A 19,121-nucleotide genomic window follows, 5' to 3' on the forward strand; every position below is an offset into this window, starting at 1 on the left:
ACTCAAACTGTGTTCAGGCTTTGATATATAAAAACAACATATACAGGCTGGGCCTGGTGGTTCATGCCTGTAATCCCAGTACTTTGGGAGGCTGAGGTGGGACGATTACTTGAACCCAGGAATTTGAGACCAACCTGGGCAACAAAGTGAGACCCCTGTCTCTACAAAAAGTCAAAAAATTAAGCCAGGTGTGGTGTATACGCCTGTGGTCTCAGCTACTTAGGAGGCTGAGGTAGGAAGATCTCTTGAGCGTAGGAGGTTGAGGCTGCAGTGAGGCATGTTCCTGCCACTTGTATTCCAGCCTGGGTGACAGAGCAAGACCCTGTCTCAAAAGTAATGATAAATAAATAACCAACCCTGTCTCAAAAGTAATAAGTACGTAAATAAACAAACCAATAAATATGGCATATACAGAGCTGCATTCTTTCATCCAGTTTGTATTGGATGGTCCTTTTCTGTTCAGCCTCTTCCCCCTCCTGCCTGCCCTCCATTATTTCTAGCAAGCAGAAGAGTTACATGGCCCCCGAGAGGGTAATGGGATCCCAAAGACTGTGGAAATGTGGCTAGAAGTCTTTTTTTCTCTTTTGTTTTTTGAGATGGAGTTTTGCCCTTGTTGCCCAGGCTGGAGTGCAATGGCGCGATCTCGGCTCACTGCAACCTCTACCTCCTGAGTTCAAGCAATTCTCCTGCCTCAGCCTCCTGAGTACCGGCACGCGCCACCATGCCTGGCTAATTTTGTATTTTTAGTAGAGACAGGGTTTCTCCATGTTGGTCAGGCTAGTCTCAAACTCCCGACCTCAGGTGATCTGCCCGCCTCAGCCTCCCAAAGTGCTGGGATTACAGGCGTGAGCCACCGCACCCGGCTGTGGCTAGAAGTCTTAATCTGTCATATTGAGGATATAAAAGTTACTTAAATATTAAAAATCACGTAGAAATTCTGATGGTATTCTTTCTGAAAATATGTATGGTTATAAACAAAGTAAATAAAAATATCTCCCTAATAACATTGCTAGAATGTGTAATAGTACCTAGCATCATAAAGCAGCCTAATATAAATGTTTTGCCATGCCTTTTAGGAAGCCAGCAGATTTGCACTTTCTCATAATCTCACTCTAAATACCCAAGAGTCTAAAAATAACTTTCTCTCATGTATCTGTGCCCTGGATATGTGTCTCAGGGAAAACTTCATGTAGGTTTCAGGTAGGCCCTTCTCATATGAAATGCCACTCTTGAGTGAAATTAAATTATAAATTGAAACATATGTTTCCCATAAAATGGTATAATAGTTGTAGCCAAACGGTAATAAAAAAAAATTTTTTTTAATTTAATTGTCAAGCGTATTGTTTAAAAGGCAGAAACCTTCCATTGGACTGGGTGGAGGAAAAGGAAATTTTGAAAAAGGAAAAACCACACTACATTCTCTGTTTCTGTAAAATGAGGCCTAAGAGCTAAGGTGAGGTGCTGGGTAAGAAGGAATCCCGATAAATAATAACTTTAAAGAATGGGGCCCAGGATCCTAACCCTTGGGGTTACAGCCCTTCACTCTCTTATGGGCCACATGGTCATTCTGTTATAAAAATGGCCATGGCCTAGAGTAGAGGATTGATGTTGCCTTGCTTCCTGGAAGCACAGGGACTCTAGAATGAGTAACTTTTTTCTAAAATTGCCCAACCTAAGTATTTGATGATGGAGAGATACCTCTAAGCTCCCAAACAGGGAAATTCTTGCCCTTCTCTCCTGTGAAGATCCCTGTTTTGCCTGGGGGAGGAAGAGGGAATTGTCAGAATATAATTTCAGGGATTTCAGGAGCTGTGCTTTGGTTCATCTGCTGCCGAGGTAGAGATCATCAAAGTCTCTGTGGAGGGCAAAAGGATCAGATAAGAAAGAAGTCACTCCTCATAGACTGAGAAATCTGAAACCTTAGGAATTCTTGCTGATGACTTTTATTCCCTTCTAGTCTAAGAAACCTTTCTTTCTTCCTAGCGAGAGACATACAGAATAAATCACTAACGGCGCAAACAATATTTGAGATAAATACAGTTGCCAGATAGTTTCCTAGGAGTTCTGCAGAGGCACGTGATGACTGCAAACAGCTGAGTCTGTATTTTAATTCAGTGGAATATATTCAGACTCCTCTGGGAGCTCTAACATGTTGTCTGTAGCCAAGGGCTCAATGCTACAGTAATAGTTTTGTGTGCGTATGTACGTGTTCTTCAGAAATTAAGCCATTTCTTCAAAATTTCAGTTTAGTACAAACAGTAAGCCCAGGTCAAAAATGTTCACCAAGACATTAGCAAACTCTAATGGAGGGTTAGTTTTTCCAGGCATTCAGAACACAGTTTCTAAACGTGGTTGAGAAAAATTACCTTGGATGTATGGAGCATCATTCAACAATTACCTTTCAGGTTAATTAAGAAAGCTGAAGCCCCAGAGGAATCTTGAGCAATTTTTTGTTGTTGCCCGAAGGAACCAAAGAATAAAAATGTAGTGGGAATATTTGGAAAGGGGATGATTTTTCAAGCTTATAAAAAATGAAGACCAGCCACCAGAAGAAAATGCTTTTATGTGAATTCAAAGAGAAATGCTTTTTTATTTTAAGTAAAATTTAGGTCCTCAGACTTCTTAGCTTTTCTATAAATTGGCTTTTGTTTATCCACATTAAGCCCTTTATTTGCTCCTATTTAATATAGGAACAAATGGTGAAATAAAGAGGAAAATGGGTCCATTCTATGAGAATGTATGTGCAGTGGAAGCATTTCTTCTTTTAGTTTTCTATATAAAAATATTTACTCACACTGTATACTAAGTGGTTTAATCATGGCAGGTGTCTAATGACCATTTTTTTTTTCCAGCTGACTCAGGTATCACCTTGGCAGTGTTTATGGCCAGCAGCGGAACTACAGACGTCACAAATCGGAACAGCCCAGCCACACCACCAAACACCCTTAACCTCCGATCCTCCCACAATGAACTGTTGAACGCTGAAATAAAACACACAGAAACCAAGAACAGCACACCTCCCAAATGCAGGAAAAAATATGCACTAACTAACATTCAGGCGGCCATGGGCCTCTCGGATCCAGCTGCACAGCCCCTGCTGGGAAATGGCTCTGCCAACATCAAGCTAGTGAAAAATGGGGAGAACCAGCTCCGGAAGGCTGCAGAGCAAGGGCAGCAGGACCCCAACAAAAACCTGAGCCCCACTGCAGTCATCAACATAACTTCTGAGAAGTTAGAGGGTAAAGAGCCCCATCCACAGGATTCCTCGGGCTGTGAGATTTTACCCTCCCAGCCCAGGAGAACTAAGAGCTTCCTAAATTACTATGCAGATCTGGAAACCTCAGCCAGAGAACTAGAGCAGAACCAAGGCAACTGCCATGGGACTGCGGAAGAGAAATCCCAGCCAGGCCAGGGCCAGGCCTCCACCATCATTGGGAATGGCGATTTGCTGCTGCAGAAACCAAACAAACCCCAGTCCAGCCCTGAAGACGGCCAAGTAGCCACAGTGTCATCCAGCCCAGAGACCAAGAAGGATCATCCGAAAACAGGGGCCAAAACCGACTGTGCACTGCACCGGATCCAGAACCTGGCACCGAGCGATGAGGAGTCCAGCTGGACGACGTTGTCCCAAGACAGTGCTTCACCCAGCTCCCCGGATGAAACAGGTACCCCTGGGGAAGGTGTAGCCTCAGCTGGCACTTTCTTTTGATCTCTTCAACTATTGGTGGAGTAAATCTCTAGAGTGACCAAAAATGTCCATTATGCAGAGAGGAACGTGAGCCTCTTGCGGTAAAATTGGGCAAATTATTTGCAAAATATTATTGCATTCCTCAACCATATTTTAGGTTAGTTTCATTTTGGATCGTACATAAAGTTGTTTGTTCTGGGAAGCATTTTTGTAAAATAGATCCTTGGTGTTAAGTACAGTAAAATATCATATATTTAGAAATTACACTTCCGGTGCATAGGTAGACCATTTCTATATGCTATCTAGAAATACTGGGTTTTGGTAAGCAAAATAATAAAAGAAACAAAGTTGTGGGGGGAAGGGTATAACCCAATTAAGAGAACTATTTTAAAGTCCTCAAAAGAACTTATTTATGGTGAAGCTCATAAAAAGTTAAAACATCAGCCGTCTGTTCATTGAAGGCATTTCTCTTTTTGACATTTACTGAGGAGTATTTTATTAGCCTTAAGTAATATTTAAAAGTGGGAAAATGGTATTTCTTGAAAAATATATTCAGAAGTTTAGGCTTTTAACTAGTCTAATTGAGACCAGTCTTTCTGGACTTTTGTCTATATTTGTAATATTTTGGATTTGTCGGAGGTGTTAAAATGGTGACAGAAATGAACAGGATCCTAAAGGTCAGCTACTTTAAATATCATTTTCTTACAGCTCACACTATACTGATTGTAAGATTGAAAAATGTGGAGAACCTTATTGTATCTGAATTCAGCGTAAACAAGCACTCAGAAAGGCTAATTTTTAAAAAGTAGTCCAGCAGTTCCCCTAGTGGGTCCCAGGGCTATGTTAATGTAGATATAACAAAGAAAATAGATAGAACCACCAGGGAAGGAAATCACATATTTACAATCTGTAAGGTAGATAAATTACAAGGACTAAAGATAAGGAAAAGAGGAGTTAAGACATTAACTTGTTTAAGAAGAAAAAAAGTAGCGTTTTTGAAGTGCCCTTTAAAAATCCCAGTACTTTCAATGATGCATACTACTGTGGGATGTGGCAGTAGGGAGGTTGAGATGAGGCCATTTCATCTCATAACTGTCTGGCCCTGCACATTATTGGAATCATAATTATGTTCAATAATGTCTCTGAGTTCACAGCTCTCTTTTTACCCATTTAGAGAATTCATATCTTGAAGCTGATAGACATTGTCACCTGCTAGAGTTTGAATCTATTAATACATGAAAGACTCCTTGCACATCTTCCAGCCAAGCTCTACCTTCTGTGTTCGGCGTTTACTGACACCTTGCTGTCTCCCTCTGGTCATGGCACCCTTTCTGCTGCTCTTCCTGGTATAGCTGGTTCTGTTGTAGTTAAGTTTTAAACTAACCTGAAGTTTTGTTCAGGCACGGTGGCTCATGCCTGTAATCCCAGCACTTTGGGAGGATGAGGCAAGAGGATCATTTGAGCCTACAAGTTCAAGACCAGTAAGACCCCATCTCTCCTCCTCCAAGAAAATTAGTTGGGCATGGTGGATGGTGGTATGTGCCTGTAGTTCCAGCTACTCAGGAGTCTGAGGCAGGAGGATCACTTGACACCAGGAGTTCGAGGCTGCAGTGAACCATGATTATGACATTACACTGTAGCCTGGGTGATAGAGCGAGACTCTGTTTCAAAAAACATAAATGTATTTTTAAATGAATAATTAAGCTGCCTTTTCCCTTCACCCTAGCCCCCTTTCCCAGTGATGACCATTACCTTATGTTTTTATTTCCTCTCAGGAAACGTTTGAGTCATAGATCCCATATTAATAATAAATTTTAAGGCCGGCATGGTGGCTCACGCCTGTAATCCCAGCACTTTGGAAGGCCAAGGTGGAGAGATGGCCTGAGCTCAGGAGTTTGAGACCAGCCTGGGGAACATGGTGAAACCCCTTCTCTACTAAAACATTAAAAATTAGCCAGGCATGGTAGCGGGTGGCTGTAGTCCCAGCTACTCAGGAAGCTGAGGCACGAGAATTGCTTGAACCCATGAGGCGGAAGTTGCTGTGAGCCAAGATCCCGCCACTGCATTCTAGCCTGGGTGACAGGCACGACTCCATCTCAAAAAATAAAAATTAGGCCAGGCACAGTGGATCCACCAGGTCAGGAGTTCAAGGCATGACCAATATCATGAAACCTTGTCTCTACTAAAAATACAAAAATTAGCTCGGTGTGGTGGTGCGTGTCTGTAGTCCCAGCTACTCGGGAGGCTGAGGCAGGAGAATTGCTTGAACCCGGGAGACAGAGGTTGCAGTGAACCGAGATCACACCACTGCACTTCAGCCTGGGCAGCAGAACAAGACTCCATCTCAAGAACAATTTAAAAATAAAATTAAATTAAATTTAAAAATAACAATAATAATCAATTTTAAAATTTACCCAAATGTTGTGATGATGTTTTTAGAATCCCTATGTTTTAGAGATACATACTAATATAAAATACTAATCTATGTCATAGTATAACATATATAATACAGTATAACACATACTGATAGAAACAATATTGTGTATGGTATTTTCTCCAAAATAATTGGGGTTAGAAGGATAAAAAAACAAACAAAATTGCCCATAAGCTGATGATTGTTAAAGCTGCATTATGGGTACATGCAGGTTCATTATTCTATTCTCTAATTTTGTATGTTTAAAATTTGCCACAATAAATAGTTAAAACCAGGAAAAAGTTACTCCAATTAGATTGTTTTATGAATGCTTTGCTTTTTTTCACGTAAGAACCTATTTTGTAGATCAGTCCATTTTTCTACGTCAGTCTTTTTAAGTATTATGTATGCTATTCCACTATATACAAGTTCCACGATTTATTTAGCAAGTTCCCTGCTGATGAGTATTTAGGTATGTCTGTCCATAGCCCCTTGGCTTGTTGAGTGCTGGTGTCAGTAAGGGCCTGTGGAGAGGGCAGAGTTTAAGTATGCACTCCACTCTACCTACTGGGACTCTTGAAATGTACATGTTAACTCCCTCTTTCCGGGAAGACTTTCAGGGGCCCCTCTGCTGTGACACTTACCACGCATTTGCTCAGTGTCCTGACATAACTTGCTGTTGGGTTTCCACAGAGCATCTTACAGTGCTTGGCCTGTGATGAGAACTGGATTAGAGTTTTTTGACATTTTAAGAAGATATGCTTAGTTTTCTCTCTGAAAGTTGGTTTTGACAGGATGATGGCGGCCCTTGATAAGTTGCTGAGGATAGGTATTTCAAATCAAATATGCTCAAAAGAATGTATTAGCTGTGACTGAAAAGCAATGAGATTGTGTTTTGAAAAAATATACTAGAAGCCAAACCTATGCCAGCCTTCAGAATGTTCACTTGGGATCTCTGCACCTGCTTCAGCATGTTGCAGTGTCTCAACATGAATAGTCATAATTTTGGGAGTCCTCTTCTGTGGATCTCAATGAAATGAAATCTCTGCTGTGGATCCCCATGAAATGAAATCACTTTGCTTTAATCACACTTCAGGTTTCAGGTAATATGTAGATTAGTGAATTAAATAAAATAAGCAGTTTTTTAGCATTGTATTTCTTTTTATTTCATCCTTCCTGTGAAACATACTGTTAGTGTGTAAAATAATCAGGATCAGTCTAAATTAAACATTGTATGTTTAATTAAATTAAACATTGTATGTTTAATTAAATTAAACATGTATGTTTAATTAAATTAAACATTGTATGTTTAATTAAATTAAACATATGTATTGTATGTTTCCCTTGTAATGATAAAGTTAGTGTTTATTATGTATGTTTTATATAGTATATACATGTGTATGTGTATATATATAAAATAAACACAAATACAGTTGAAAGAAAAGAGAAAACAAGAGCAAATATTTTGTGACATCTTAGTATGCCATGCCATAGTACATGTATAAAAAGTGTATAGTTGTCTTTTGACTTGCTGTGTGTTAAATACATACTCATCACAGTGGTGTGTGTTTTATGACTAAATCATGATGCAATTATCTTTGGATCGTAGACTGCACTTTGGGGAGCCTAGAAAAATAGACTTATTTCTACCTCAGGGGCATCCTTTCCAAGTTAGAATGCTAGTTATACAATAAAATGCAATGGCTAACCCAGAGACTGACTACTTTCTATTTTCCTTTACTACTGAATCGCCCCCTCCATCTGTTTAGTAACTTCTTTTTGTACAATCAATCACGTATACAATATGTGGCTGCCCTTTTCCTCCTCTGTAGTCTGTCCTTTAAGAAAACAACAGGCTATTTGAAAAAGGAAAAGCATCTGTGAAATGACTATTTTTATAGGAGTTTAGAAAAGTTAAAGAGTGCCTTGGCCCTGATTCTAAAAGAAATGTTGTATCTTGCTACTGCAAAGTGAGAACTTTGAATCTAGTTAGGGTTTTTTTTTCAAAGATACAGTTCCCTCAGTGGCCCCAGGTAAGCATGATGGCTCAGATAAATAAATACCTGTTGGTCACACTGTTATAGTCTCTCTGTTAATCACTTGGTGTTTCATGTTTGCTTTATGAAAACGCTGAAAAGATGCATCATTTTGAACCTTCCTGGGTACAGGTTTCAGTGGTACCCACATGTAATTTTATGTTTAGTTTGGGATTTAACAAAATTGAAGACACAGAGTATGAAACTAGATGGATCTTGTGTAGTAACTGTTTCAAAATTAGATTCATTGCTAAAGTGTACAAAAGCAGAATTATACACAGAGAAAACCAAGTCTAGATGGTGTGGCAATGGGCCTCTTGATCCATTAACTTATCATTAAGAGCATAGGCTCTAGAGTGAGCTTCCTGAGTTCAAATCCCTGCTCTGCTACATCTAGGCAGTTCTCATAGCCTCTGATCTATAAAATGGGGATAAGAGTGTTTTGGCGTAGACCTGTTGTGAAGATTAAGCGAGAGCATCTTCAAAGAGCTTCTAGGAGCAGTATCTAGCATACAGCAAGAGCTCAATGAATATTCATGCTTATTTATTAGAGATCATCAGTATCAGTACAGTGGTGTGATATAAAAGTTTGCTTTTCTCTTAATTATGAATTACCTATATTTTGGACTCTGAGTTAAGACTTTCTGGACCTTAAGAGCAAGGGTTGGTTCATCTTCATCTTTGTATTTTCAGTGCCTGGAATATGGCAAGTGAGCTTAATAAATAATGACACATTGAATGAAAATGGGAGCCATCTACATATCCCAAAATGAACTGTATGTGTTGAATAAGACACTCGATGTTATATCTTAATCAATGCCTGGTTTTGGCATTGGCTACATATTTTATAACTTCATTGATCCTGTTGCCTCACAGTAGGTGAAGCTGAATAACCTGAGTTATGGGGGAAGGCACACTGAGATTCTGTGGGTTTACAATGTGCCAGACCCTGATGGTGGTACTTCATCACTCTCAGGGCCATGCTGAGACTTGAACCTAGGTTTTCCGACACAGCTCCACTGTTTTACCACAGGGCTAAATATATCAGATTTCATCTGGTTCAACTGGAGGCATATAGTAGTATCTTCAGAATCCAAAAAGTGGAAAATTACATTTTAGGGGATCTTTCCATTTCTCTAAGCAATTGAGGTTTAGATCAAATGCCACTTCCACTGTGAAACCGTTCTAGACCCTCTGAGCTGTATAAAGTCCTTTCTCTGTATTCCCAAAGAAATGTTCCTAAGTTTCTGCTATCATGTTTATCTTAGTGGCTTTCGGCATTACTCAGAAGTTTCCATTTAGACTTAGAGCTCCATGAAAGCAGCAGCCAGGTCTTCATTATGTGTGTATGTGAACTTCTTCACACAGTATGTGGCACATAGTAAAAGGCTCCATAAAGTTACTCATTTGCTGGTTGGATGGATAGATTCACGATCATTAACGCATGCTCTCTGATGTTTGCTACATCAATATACTTGTAGAAATAGAAAAAGTAATAACAATTTGTATAAAATAGTCATTTAGAACACTCGGATAAGGTGATTCTTATTTATGTTCTAGGCTCCTGGAAAGGATGAAGAATTGGGGCCACTAATTCAGCCTTCCACAAACATTCTTTTATTCGAGTCTATAGGTCTATATGTTGGGAGGGCCAGTGCCAAGGAAAAGGGCCATTTTGGCTTCAGTTGACTTCACACTTTGCCTTGGATTGAGATTGATCCATGGTTATCACAGATTATTTTCTGTTGCTATAACAAAATACCTGAGACTGGATAATTTATAATGAACAGAAATATATTTAGGTCACAGTTCTGGAGGCTGGGAAGTCCAAGAGCATGACACCAGCATCGGGTGAGTGCCGTTTGCTGCAGAATAACAAGGCGAGGATATCACATGGCCAGAGGGAAAGAGAATGCATGTCAGCTTAGGTCTCTCTTCCTCTTCTCATAAAGACACCAGTCTTACCGTGGGAGCCCTGCCCTGATGACCTTATCTAATCCCAGTTACCTCCCAAAGGCCCCACTTCCAATCAACATATGAATTTGGGGATTAAGTTTCCAACAACACATGAAATATGGGGGACACATTTAGACTATAGCAGTGTTGCTTTAGAGTTTGAATCCTTTGATGTCTTAAATTGATTGGTTTCCAGTCTTGAGGCAAAGTGGAACTCTTTTGCATAGTTGATGAGAGTGAGAGTCACAAACCTAATTATGTCAACACAACTGGCAGCACCTCTTATTTCTGGCTTTAGCTAGCTTAAGTGTTAGAGCTTTGGATAAGTCTGTATTTTTCACACTTTTAGAAACCTTCTAACTGTTCATTTTATCTCAGATGGCTTTTGGTAATTTTAACTATAAATATTTTTCCCCCCTTTTTCTTACAAATACTGGGCCCATGGCTGGGCACGGTGGCTCACACCTGTAATCCCAGCACTTTGGGAGGCCGAGGAGGTTGGATCACTTGAGGTCAGGAGTTTGAGACCACCCTGGCCAACATGGCAAAACCCTGTTTCTACTAAAAATACAAAACAATTAGCTGGCTGTGGTGACACGTGCCTATAATCCCATCTACTTGGGAGGCTGAGGCAAGAGAATTGCTTGAACCCAGGAGGTGGAGGTTGCAGTAAGCCAAGATCACACCATTACACTCCAGCCTGGACAACAGAGCGAGACTCCATCTCAAAAAATAAAAAATAAATAAATAAGTCCCTAGGCCCAGTCTTCAGCTGGTTTGCCCTGCTGAATTAATTTTAATCTTTTAAGGACCTTGCGTGACTCACTAGCCTTCCTGTTATGTCTTCTCAGTTGAGAGTTCCATGATGCGACAGGAAGAATTCAAGAAGGCAGATGTGAGATGTTTCCAAAATAGTTTAGGCATACTGTGTTCTGGGGTAGATGGTGTGTTTTCCAAGTAAGATTTTAGCACTTCAGGGGTAAAATGCATAAAAATATTTTTTATTTTATCCCCCTGAACTTAAGAAAGAAAAGATTTTATTCATTTTGTGTTTTTGGAAAGTTCTACGCAGAAATATATGTTCCAGTGAATAAAGTAGTTTTGGGTTGCCTTCCATCATAAGGTATCATACGAGGTACTTCAGGGGACGGAAAGGTGAGTACAATGAGATGAGTGGCAGCCAGAGTCTAACAATGGCTAATGAGCACAAGACAGCAGATATATTCAAGGTGGAACCAGGGGAGGCCTGTGAGAGGCTCGAGTGCTATGAAAAGGAAGAAATGTCAGTCAGTTGGGATGTGGATGTTAGGGCACCCGAAGTTACCTGTGCTGGAGATTGAATAGACTTTCAGTGATGGAGATCTGGGGAGAGCATTGTCCCTCAGAGCTGTTCAAAAGTAAAGAATCTTTTTCTTTTTAAAAAATTAACCACTAAAGAAGTTTATGATTGTTTTCTCTCTCTACTTCACAGATATTTTGAAAATACAGATTTTAGTTCTTAGTTTGGCAAGTTGTTTAGCTTCTGGGGAGAGGGTCCTGTGGACAGTGGCAGCTTAGGAAGCAACTGGATGTAGGCCTCTAGGAGTCCTGCGTGAGGCCTCTCAGAAGTGCCAGGTGATGCTCTCACACCTTGGAGGAGGGCATGCAGCCACCAAGATGGTGAAGGAGTGGCTCAGTGGGATCAGAGAGACAAAAACACTACTGGACACTTTCAGAAATTTTCTGGTCAAATTTCATCATGAGCTATTTGCCCAGATTAGTTTTCTTCACCAAAAACAAAAACAAACAAAAAAACCCTTAAGTTGGCCGGGCGCGGTGGCTCACGCCTGTAATCCCAGCACTTTGGGAGACTGAGGCAGGCAGATCACGAGATCAAGAGATTGAGGCCATCTTGGCCAACATGGTGAAACCCTGTCTCTACTAAAAGTACAAAATTAGTTGGGCGTGGTGGCTCGCGCCTGTAGTCCCAGCTACTCGGGAGGCTGAGGCAGGAGAATCACTTGAACCCGGGAGGCTGAGGTTGCAGTGAGCTGAGATCGCCCCACTGCACTCCAGCCTGGGCGATAGAGTGAGACTCCATGTTGAAACAAACAAACAAACAAAAAACAAAACCCTTAAGTTAATAAATAATAAAAGAGGCTACAGAAATATTCAGATAGCAAACTTGAACAGCTCTACATCCATGGGGAATTGAAATGCATCTGTAACTTTACCGTGATTTTTCACTGAGCAGTATTGGTCATATAAGTTAACAGTAGTTCAAGAGTTTGTGAATTTGTTCATCATGAGTTTGTTGATGTTCATTAGTTCATTCTTTCATTTGTTACTTCATATATATGTACACATGCCAGTCTTTTTTTTTTTTTTTTTTTTTTTTTGAGACAGAGTCTCGCTCTGTCGCCCAGGCTGGAGTGCAGTGACACGATCTCAGCTCACTGCAAGCTCTGCCTCCCAGGTTCACGCCATTCTCCTGCCTCGGCCTCCGGAGTAGCTAGGACTACAGGCACCTGTCACCACGCCCGGCTAATTTTTTTGTATTTTTAGTAAAGATGGGGTTTCACCATATTAGCCAGGATGGTCTCGATCTCCTGACCTCGTGATCCACCCGCCTTGGCCTCCCAAAGTGCTGGGATTACAGGCGTGAACCATCGCGCCCGGCCACATGCCAGTCATTTTTAAAAGTCAACTCTGTGTGCTGTGCTAGGTGCCTGAGACATAGAAATAGATTAAAACCAGTCTGTGATGTCACATAGCTTACGTAAAGTTTCCTGTCTCTATGAAGCCCTCACCATATGCAGAGTGCCTAACAAAATGTGTCTTTGTGTTCTTTGCTCCATTTTGCACATCATACCTCAGTAAGTAAGAAAAGATAAAGCCCACTCCAAGCCTTGGATAGCCTAAGCAAAGAAGAGGAGGAGATGTTAAGATGTTTTGTTGGTTTCTTACGGCTGGTGTAACAAATTATCACACACTTGGTGGCTTAAAACAATAGAAATTTGTGGCCGGGCGCAGTGGCTCACACCTGTAATCCCAACGGTTTGGGAGGCCAAGGCGGGTAGACCGTTTAAGGTCAGGAGTTCGAGACCAGTCTGGCCAACATGGTGAAACCCTGTCTCTACTGAAAATAAAAATAAAAAATAATAGTAATAAACAATAGAAATTTGTTCACCCATCATTCTGGAGGCTAGAAATCCAAAATCAGGCTGGGCATGGTGGCTCACACCTGTAATCCCAACATTTTGGGAGGCTGAGGTGGGCAGATCACCTGAGGTCAGGAGTTTGAAACCAGCCTGGCCAACATGGTGAAACCCTGTCTCTACTAAAAATACAAAAATTAGCTGGACATTGTGGCAGGTGCCTGTAATTCCAGCTACTCAGGAGGCTGGGGCAGGAGAATTGCTTGACCCCAGGAGGTGGAGGTTGCAGTGAACCGGGATCACACCACTGCACTCCAGCCTGAAAAACAGAGCGAGACTGTCTCAAAAGAAAAATCCAAAATCAAAGTGTCATCAGGGTCTCGTTCCCTCTGAAGGCCTTAGGGTAGAATCCTTCCTTGCCTCTTCCAAGCTTCTGGTGGTTCCCAGAAATGTGTGACTTTCCTTGGCTTGTAGCTGTACCTCTGTTTTCACATGGCCTTCTTATAGGGACACAAGTCATTTGATTTGGGACCTACTCTATCCTAGTATGACCTCACCTCAATTTAATTAATTATATCTACAAAGACTCTGTTTCCCAATAAGATGATACATGCTGAGGTTCTGGGTGGACATGAATTTTGGTGAGTATATGGTTCAACCCAGTACAGACATCTTACAGATAATTCCATAATAGATGCAACATGGAGGAGATGTGAAAGAATATTTGCAAGAATTATATTCAAAATTTTCAGGAAGGAAAGCTCATAGTTGCAGGTCTTGTAAGATTTTGAGTGGAATATACTGTAAGGGACTTCTAGATAGTTTGGGGTTACCTTTGTTCAAAGTCTTCATTGTAAAGATGAGGAAATTTTGGTGTGAACTGGTGAACCTGAAACTACAACCTCAACTGAGATTGGGAATAAGTGTGGAAACGGTAGAAAAACATGATAAAAATAAAAGATAAAAACATGATAAAGACATGGCAAAGCTTAATATTTAGTATGGCTCAGTTCTGGAGGGTGGCATAGTTCAGGGGTGCTGGCGTATGGAAATGGCTTTATTCCTTTGATCAAAGCTTAGAAACAGACAGACAAGACTATCAATAATAGCCATGTTTTTCTTATGTTAGTTCAAGAGACATTTATTTCTTAGGAAACATATAGGATTTTATTAAGGAGCTATGCAGAATATAAAATAAAAGGATGTGACTCTGACTTTAGGGCACTGCAAAGGCAATATGATGCCATAAAGCATCAGAGATCACAAAGCATCAGAGATCTTCAGCAACACTGAAGAACACACAAACTCACAGGCAGATTTTGTTCCAGAGACGTTGTTATGGAAAATGCTTAGTTGGATGCCAGTGCTTAGAAATTGAGATATTTTACATAAAAATAGAGGACGCCTCATTCCTCTTGTAAATTCAGAAGTCTCACAATGCTGAGCTCAAATGCCAAAGAGACAACAGTCAGCAGCAGCCCCTTTAGATGGGTCCTGTCCCCTCCAGCTCAAGGCATTGAGCTTGTGGCCCCCTGCTCCCACCATCAATGGACTTAGCCATTGTATATACATGGAACTGTTACAGTAGAAGAACCAGGCTAATGTTGATCTTGCATGTTACAGCTGCATACAAGTGTGATGCCATAGTAGCAGCATCCTTGGATCTACAGTCTTCTTTTAATCATAGTCATCCTAGTCTCGGTCCCTTGCCTTCTGGTAGAATCATAAAGTGTGACATGAACTGTTAAGCAAAACATGCTTGAAATTTCTAAAGACATCTCTAGATGACTTCTCAGAGTCTTCCATCTGTTAATCTGGTTAAAAAGAGGGAAAACATTAGCTTTTCAAAACCTAGGATGTGGGTGGTTCATAAATTTTGTGCTCAAGTCTGACTCAGTTAATATGCCCAGTTTGCTTTCATAAATGTGGGGGTAGTTACCAGTTACCCTTGTAATTTATTTATTGTGTTTCCTTATTAGAACCCTTGGGTGCAAAACAGTGAGATAAAAGCTTCATATTCAGACAGATTTGACTGGAAAAATGAAGTAATTTGACTATTAGAAAACCATATATGGTTAGCATTCCATGTGGAATGGTCAGAAAGTGAGAGAATGAGATGACCCCAGCCATTGGTGTTGGTACCTAAGAGGTGAACTGATGCTGATTGTGTGTAAGCTTTTGTCTTTTTCTCTTTCTTTTTATTTTTTTGAGACAGAGTCTCGCTTTATCACCCAGACTGGAGTGCAGTGGCGCAATCTTGGCTCACTGCAAGCTCCGCCTCCTGGGTTCAAGCGATTCTCCTGCCTCAGCCTCCCCAGTAGCTGGAATTACAGGCACACACCACCATGCCCGGCTAATTTCTGTATTTTTAATAGAGGCAGGGTTTCACCAGATTGGCCAGACAGGTCTTAAACTCCTGACCGTAGGTGATCCGCCTGCCTTGGCCTCCCAAAGTGCTGGGATTACAGGCCTGAGTCACCGTGCCCAGCCTGTCTTTTTCTTGAGCTTTTCATAGATTTACTCTTGGATATGATTGAATTTGATCCTCACAAAAATTCATCCTTAGTATAATTAGACATTGTTAGTTGATATTTTTCTCCCTGTATGTTACTTGAAGAATTCTTCATATAGAACTACACTGAATTGGTATATCTGGGATATTATAAAGGTAGATCTTTATCCTATAAATGTTTCATTGGAGAAGCTGATTTTGTTGTGTTGATTATTACCAGAACATGTCTTCTCATATACACGATGGTGTATGTGATGGTTAAGATATACAAGATGGCTGGCCCATGAAAGTCTATTTAATCTCTAGCAGACGTGAAGAGTGTTATTAATAGAACCTTTCCCCAAAATGTTGTAGGGAAAAATGTCCCATTTCCACGTGGAATTGTCAAAAGTGAGAATGGAGATGACTCCAACTCCATGCCATTGGGAAGGGGCTGATGGGAAGTGTACCAAAGGAAGTTCAAGAACTGATGGAGGCCTCTAGGGATACTTCTCAGTAATGGACTAGCTCTGCAGTTCCTGCTTTGCTTTACAGTGGGGGACCTTTGACCAACGTTTCCATTCATCCCTTGCTCTCTGTGGACAAAGAAGCTATTCCATGGCCTGTGCCCTTCCCTTTCTCCAGAACAAGCCTCAGCCTCTTCCAGGATTTCAAAGTGGCTTTCATCTTTTAGTCGATGTCCTATCTCTCTCTCTGTCTCCTTTTTTTTTTTGACTTTGTGTGCTTGGAACAAGGGCCCCAAGTTAGAGAATGGTCTCTATGCAGAACACATCAGAGAGAAGCCGTTTCATCTCAGGCTCATTGTATCTTTAATGGAGGATTATTGGATTGGTAATAATCTGGAATGTGATAGGTTAACCTTAAACCATTCACAGAGTTCCTTGCAGTCCATGAATGTCTCTTATGTACTAGGAACTGAGTTTAGTGCTCTGGACGATTTCAAAATTAAGGGACAATATTTCCATCAGGGAACTCATGGGCTCCTTCTTCAAGATTCAACTCTTATGACATTTACCACTTTCTGTCGTTTAGGGTCAGACAAAACTCTGAGCTCCAGGTTTCTTAATCTCTAAAATGAGAATAGTAATAGTAGTAATCTGCTTTACAAGATTGTCACATATAGCCCTTGGTACAACAGCTGGACCACAGAAAGCATTTTTTGAAATGTTAGCTGTCATTAGAATTACTGCCTTATTTCTGCAAGGAGATGGAAAGTTTCCCAGGATGTAGGCCATGACTTTGCCCTTTTTTTAATATTTATTTATTTAGAGACAGAGTCTCACTCTGTTGCCCAGGCTGGTGTGCAGTGGCGTAATCACGGTTCACTGCAGCCTCAGCCTCCCTGGACTCAGGTGATCCCCCTACCTCAGCCTTCTGAGTAACTGTGACTACAGGTGCACACCACCACACCTGGCTAATTTATACACACACACGTATATACACATATATATACATATACATACGCACACACACACACACATATATATAAATTTTTTTTTGTAGATACGGGGTTTTACTATATTGTCCGGGCTGTTCTCAAACTCCTGGGCTCAACGGCCTCTCAAAGTGCTAGGATTATAGATGTGAACCACTGTTCCCTGCCTTTTTTTTGTTAAGCCCCAGAAATAAGTTCATACAATAGGTATTTATGTTTGAATGATTAGCACAACAATTAAACTATTATTTATACTAGTGGTAAAACAAATTCAAGTTAATAGCTTACCTCCAAGAAGTTCACAATAGTTAGGGAGATGCATAAATCCTTTGCTTCTCAAACTATGCAGGAGTATGTCCTGGGGATCTTACTGAAATGCAGACACTGATTCAGTAGGTCTGGGTTGGGACCTGAGATTCTGCATTTTCAAAAATCGAATTTTCAGTTGTAGAAATTTGCATTTTTAATAAACTCTCAGGTGATATTTATACCCCTGGTGCTTAGACACTTGAGTGGTGAAACCGAACTGTAAGCTGCAGAAAGAAGGAATCCAATCTTTGTTCCCTGCCATATCCTTAGTGCCTAGAATAAACAGTGCCCAGGACATTCTTTTTATTTTTACTGATTTACTTTTGAGAAAGGGCATCTGTCACTCTTCGCCCAGGCTAGAGTCCAGTGGTGCAGTCACAGCTCACTGCAGCCTCAACCTACTGGGCTCAAATGGTCCTCCCACTTCATTTCCTGCATAGCTGGGACCATAGGTACATACCACCACACCTGGCTGTTTTTTAATTTTTAATTTGTAGAGACAGGGTCTCCCTATATTGCCCAGGCTGGTTTCGTACTCCCGAGCTCAAGCAATCCTCCTGTCTCAGCCTCCCAGAGTACTGGGATACAGGTGTGATGCAGAGTAGTAGGATACTGTATCTCAGGATACCTGGCTCCTGAGACATTCCTGTGTAATAAATATTGTGGAATAAATATAATTACCTCAAAATATAGTAGTCCTCCTTGTTCACAGTTTCACTTTCTGTGGCTTCAGTTACCTGCAGTACACCAAGGTTGGAAAAAATTCCGTGGAAAATTCTAGAAATAAACAACGTGTAAGTTTTAAGCTGCACACCATTCTCAGTAGCGCAATAACATCTTATGTCATCCTGCTTCATCCTGCCCAGGATGTGAGTCATTGCTTTGTCCCGCATACCCATCCTGCCTATGAAACCCACCTGTGAGTTGCTTAGTAGCCGTCTGTCTCTGTTTCCAGATCAGCTGTTGTAGCATTGCAGTGCTTGTGCTCAAGTCACCCTTATTTTACTTAATAATGGCCCAAAGCACAAGAGGAGTGACGCTGGCAATTCAGATATGCCACAGAAAAGCCATAAAGTGATGTTGTTTTATATATTTGAAAATCTCTTTAATATATGGCTTCATCAAAGGCAGCTGGATTCGAAAATCTCTTTAATGTATGGCTTCATCAAAGGCAGCTGGATTCGCTTATCTGCTTTTATCCTTAGCGTATCTCAGTAAATTGTTTTGGTTGAAGTAGGTAAAGAAAACCCTGCTGGCCTAATACAGATACATAGGTAAAAAAGGGACGACTATTTTAATAGTTGTTCAGGCAATTGTGGATATTCTTTTTTGATGTTACACCAAAATTCCATAATTTCTAATTTCTTAATGATCAGTTTCAATGTGGAATCTGAAATGATAATAATAAGCTTGTTTGTGCTCTTATATTAAAATCTATCAGTCTGTCATACATTTTGAGTGCATGTTTATCCATACATAATTTTATAACATCATGCATTGGTTATTTGGAACATATTGGTTCAGTGAGTGATGAAGATCTTCCAAATGTTGAAACATTTCATTATGTAATATGAAAATATTACATCTGTGAATCTTACCATCTCATTAGAAAAGTCTTCCATTATTGGGAAGCTG

The 19,121-nt window shown here is 40.6% G+C and overlaps 1 protein-coding gene across 6 annotated transcripts in view; it reads left to right on the forward strand.

The window, feature by feature from the left end:
* The window catches only part of APBB2 (amyloid beta precursor protein binding family B member 2), a 405,965-nt gene that overhangs the window by 198,157 nt on the left and 188,687 nt on the right, over window positions 1-19,121 (forward strand). For all 6 annotated transcript variants that reach the window (XM_032136010.2, XM_032136011.2, XM_058429991.1 and 3 more), the window contains one exon: window positions 2,853-3,665. In XM_032136010.2, the coding sequence (XP_031991901.1) occupies window positions 2,853-3,665 (813 nt within the window). The remainder of the gene's footprint in view (window positions 1-2,852; window positions 3,666-19,121) is intronic.

This window comes from Hylobates moloch, unplaced genomic scaffold (assembly GCF_009828535.3).
Source record: "Hylobates moloch isolate HMO894 unplaced genomic scaffold, HMol_V3 SCAFFOLD_17, whole genome shotgun sequence".
Taxonomy (NCBI): domain Eukaryota; kingdom Metazoa; phylum Chordata; class Mammalia; order Primates; family Hylobatidae; genus Hylobates; species Hylobates moloch.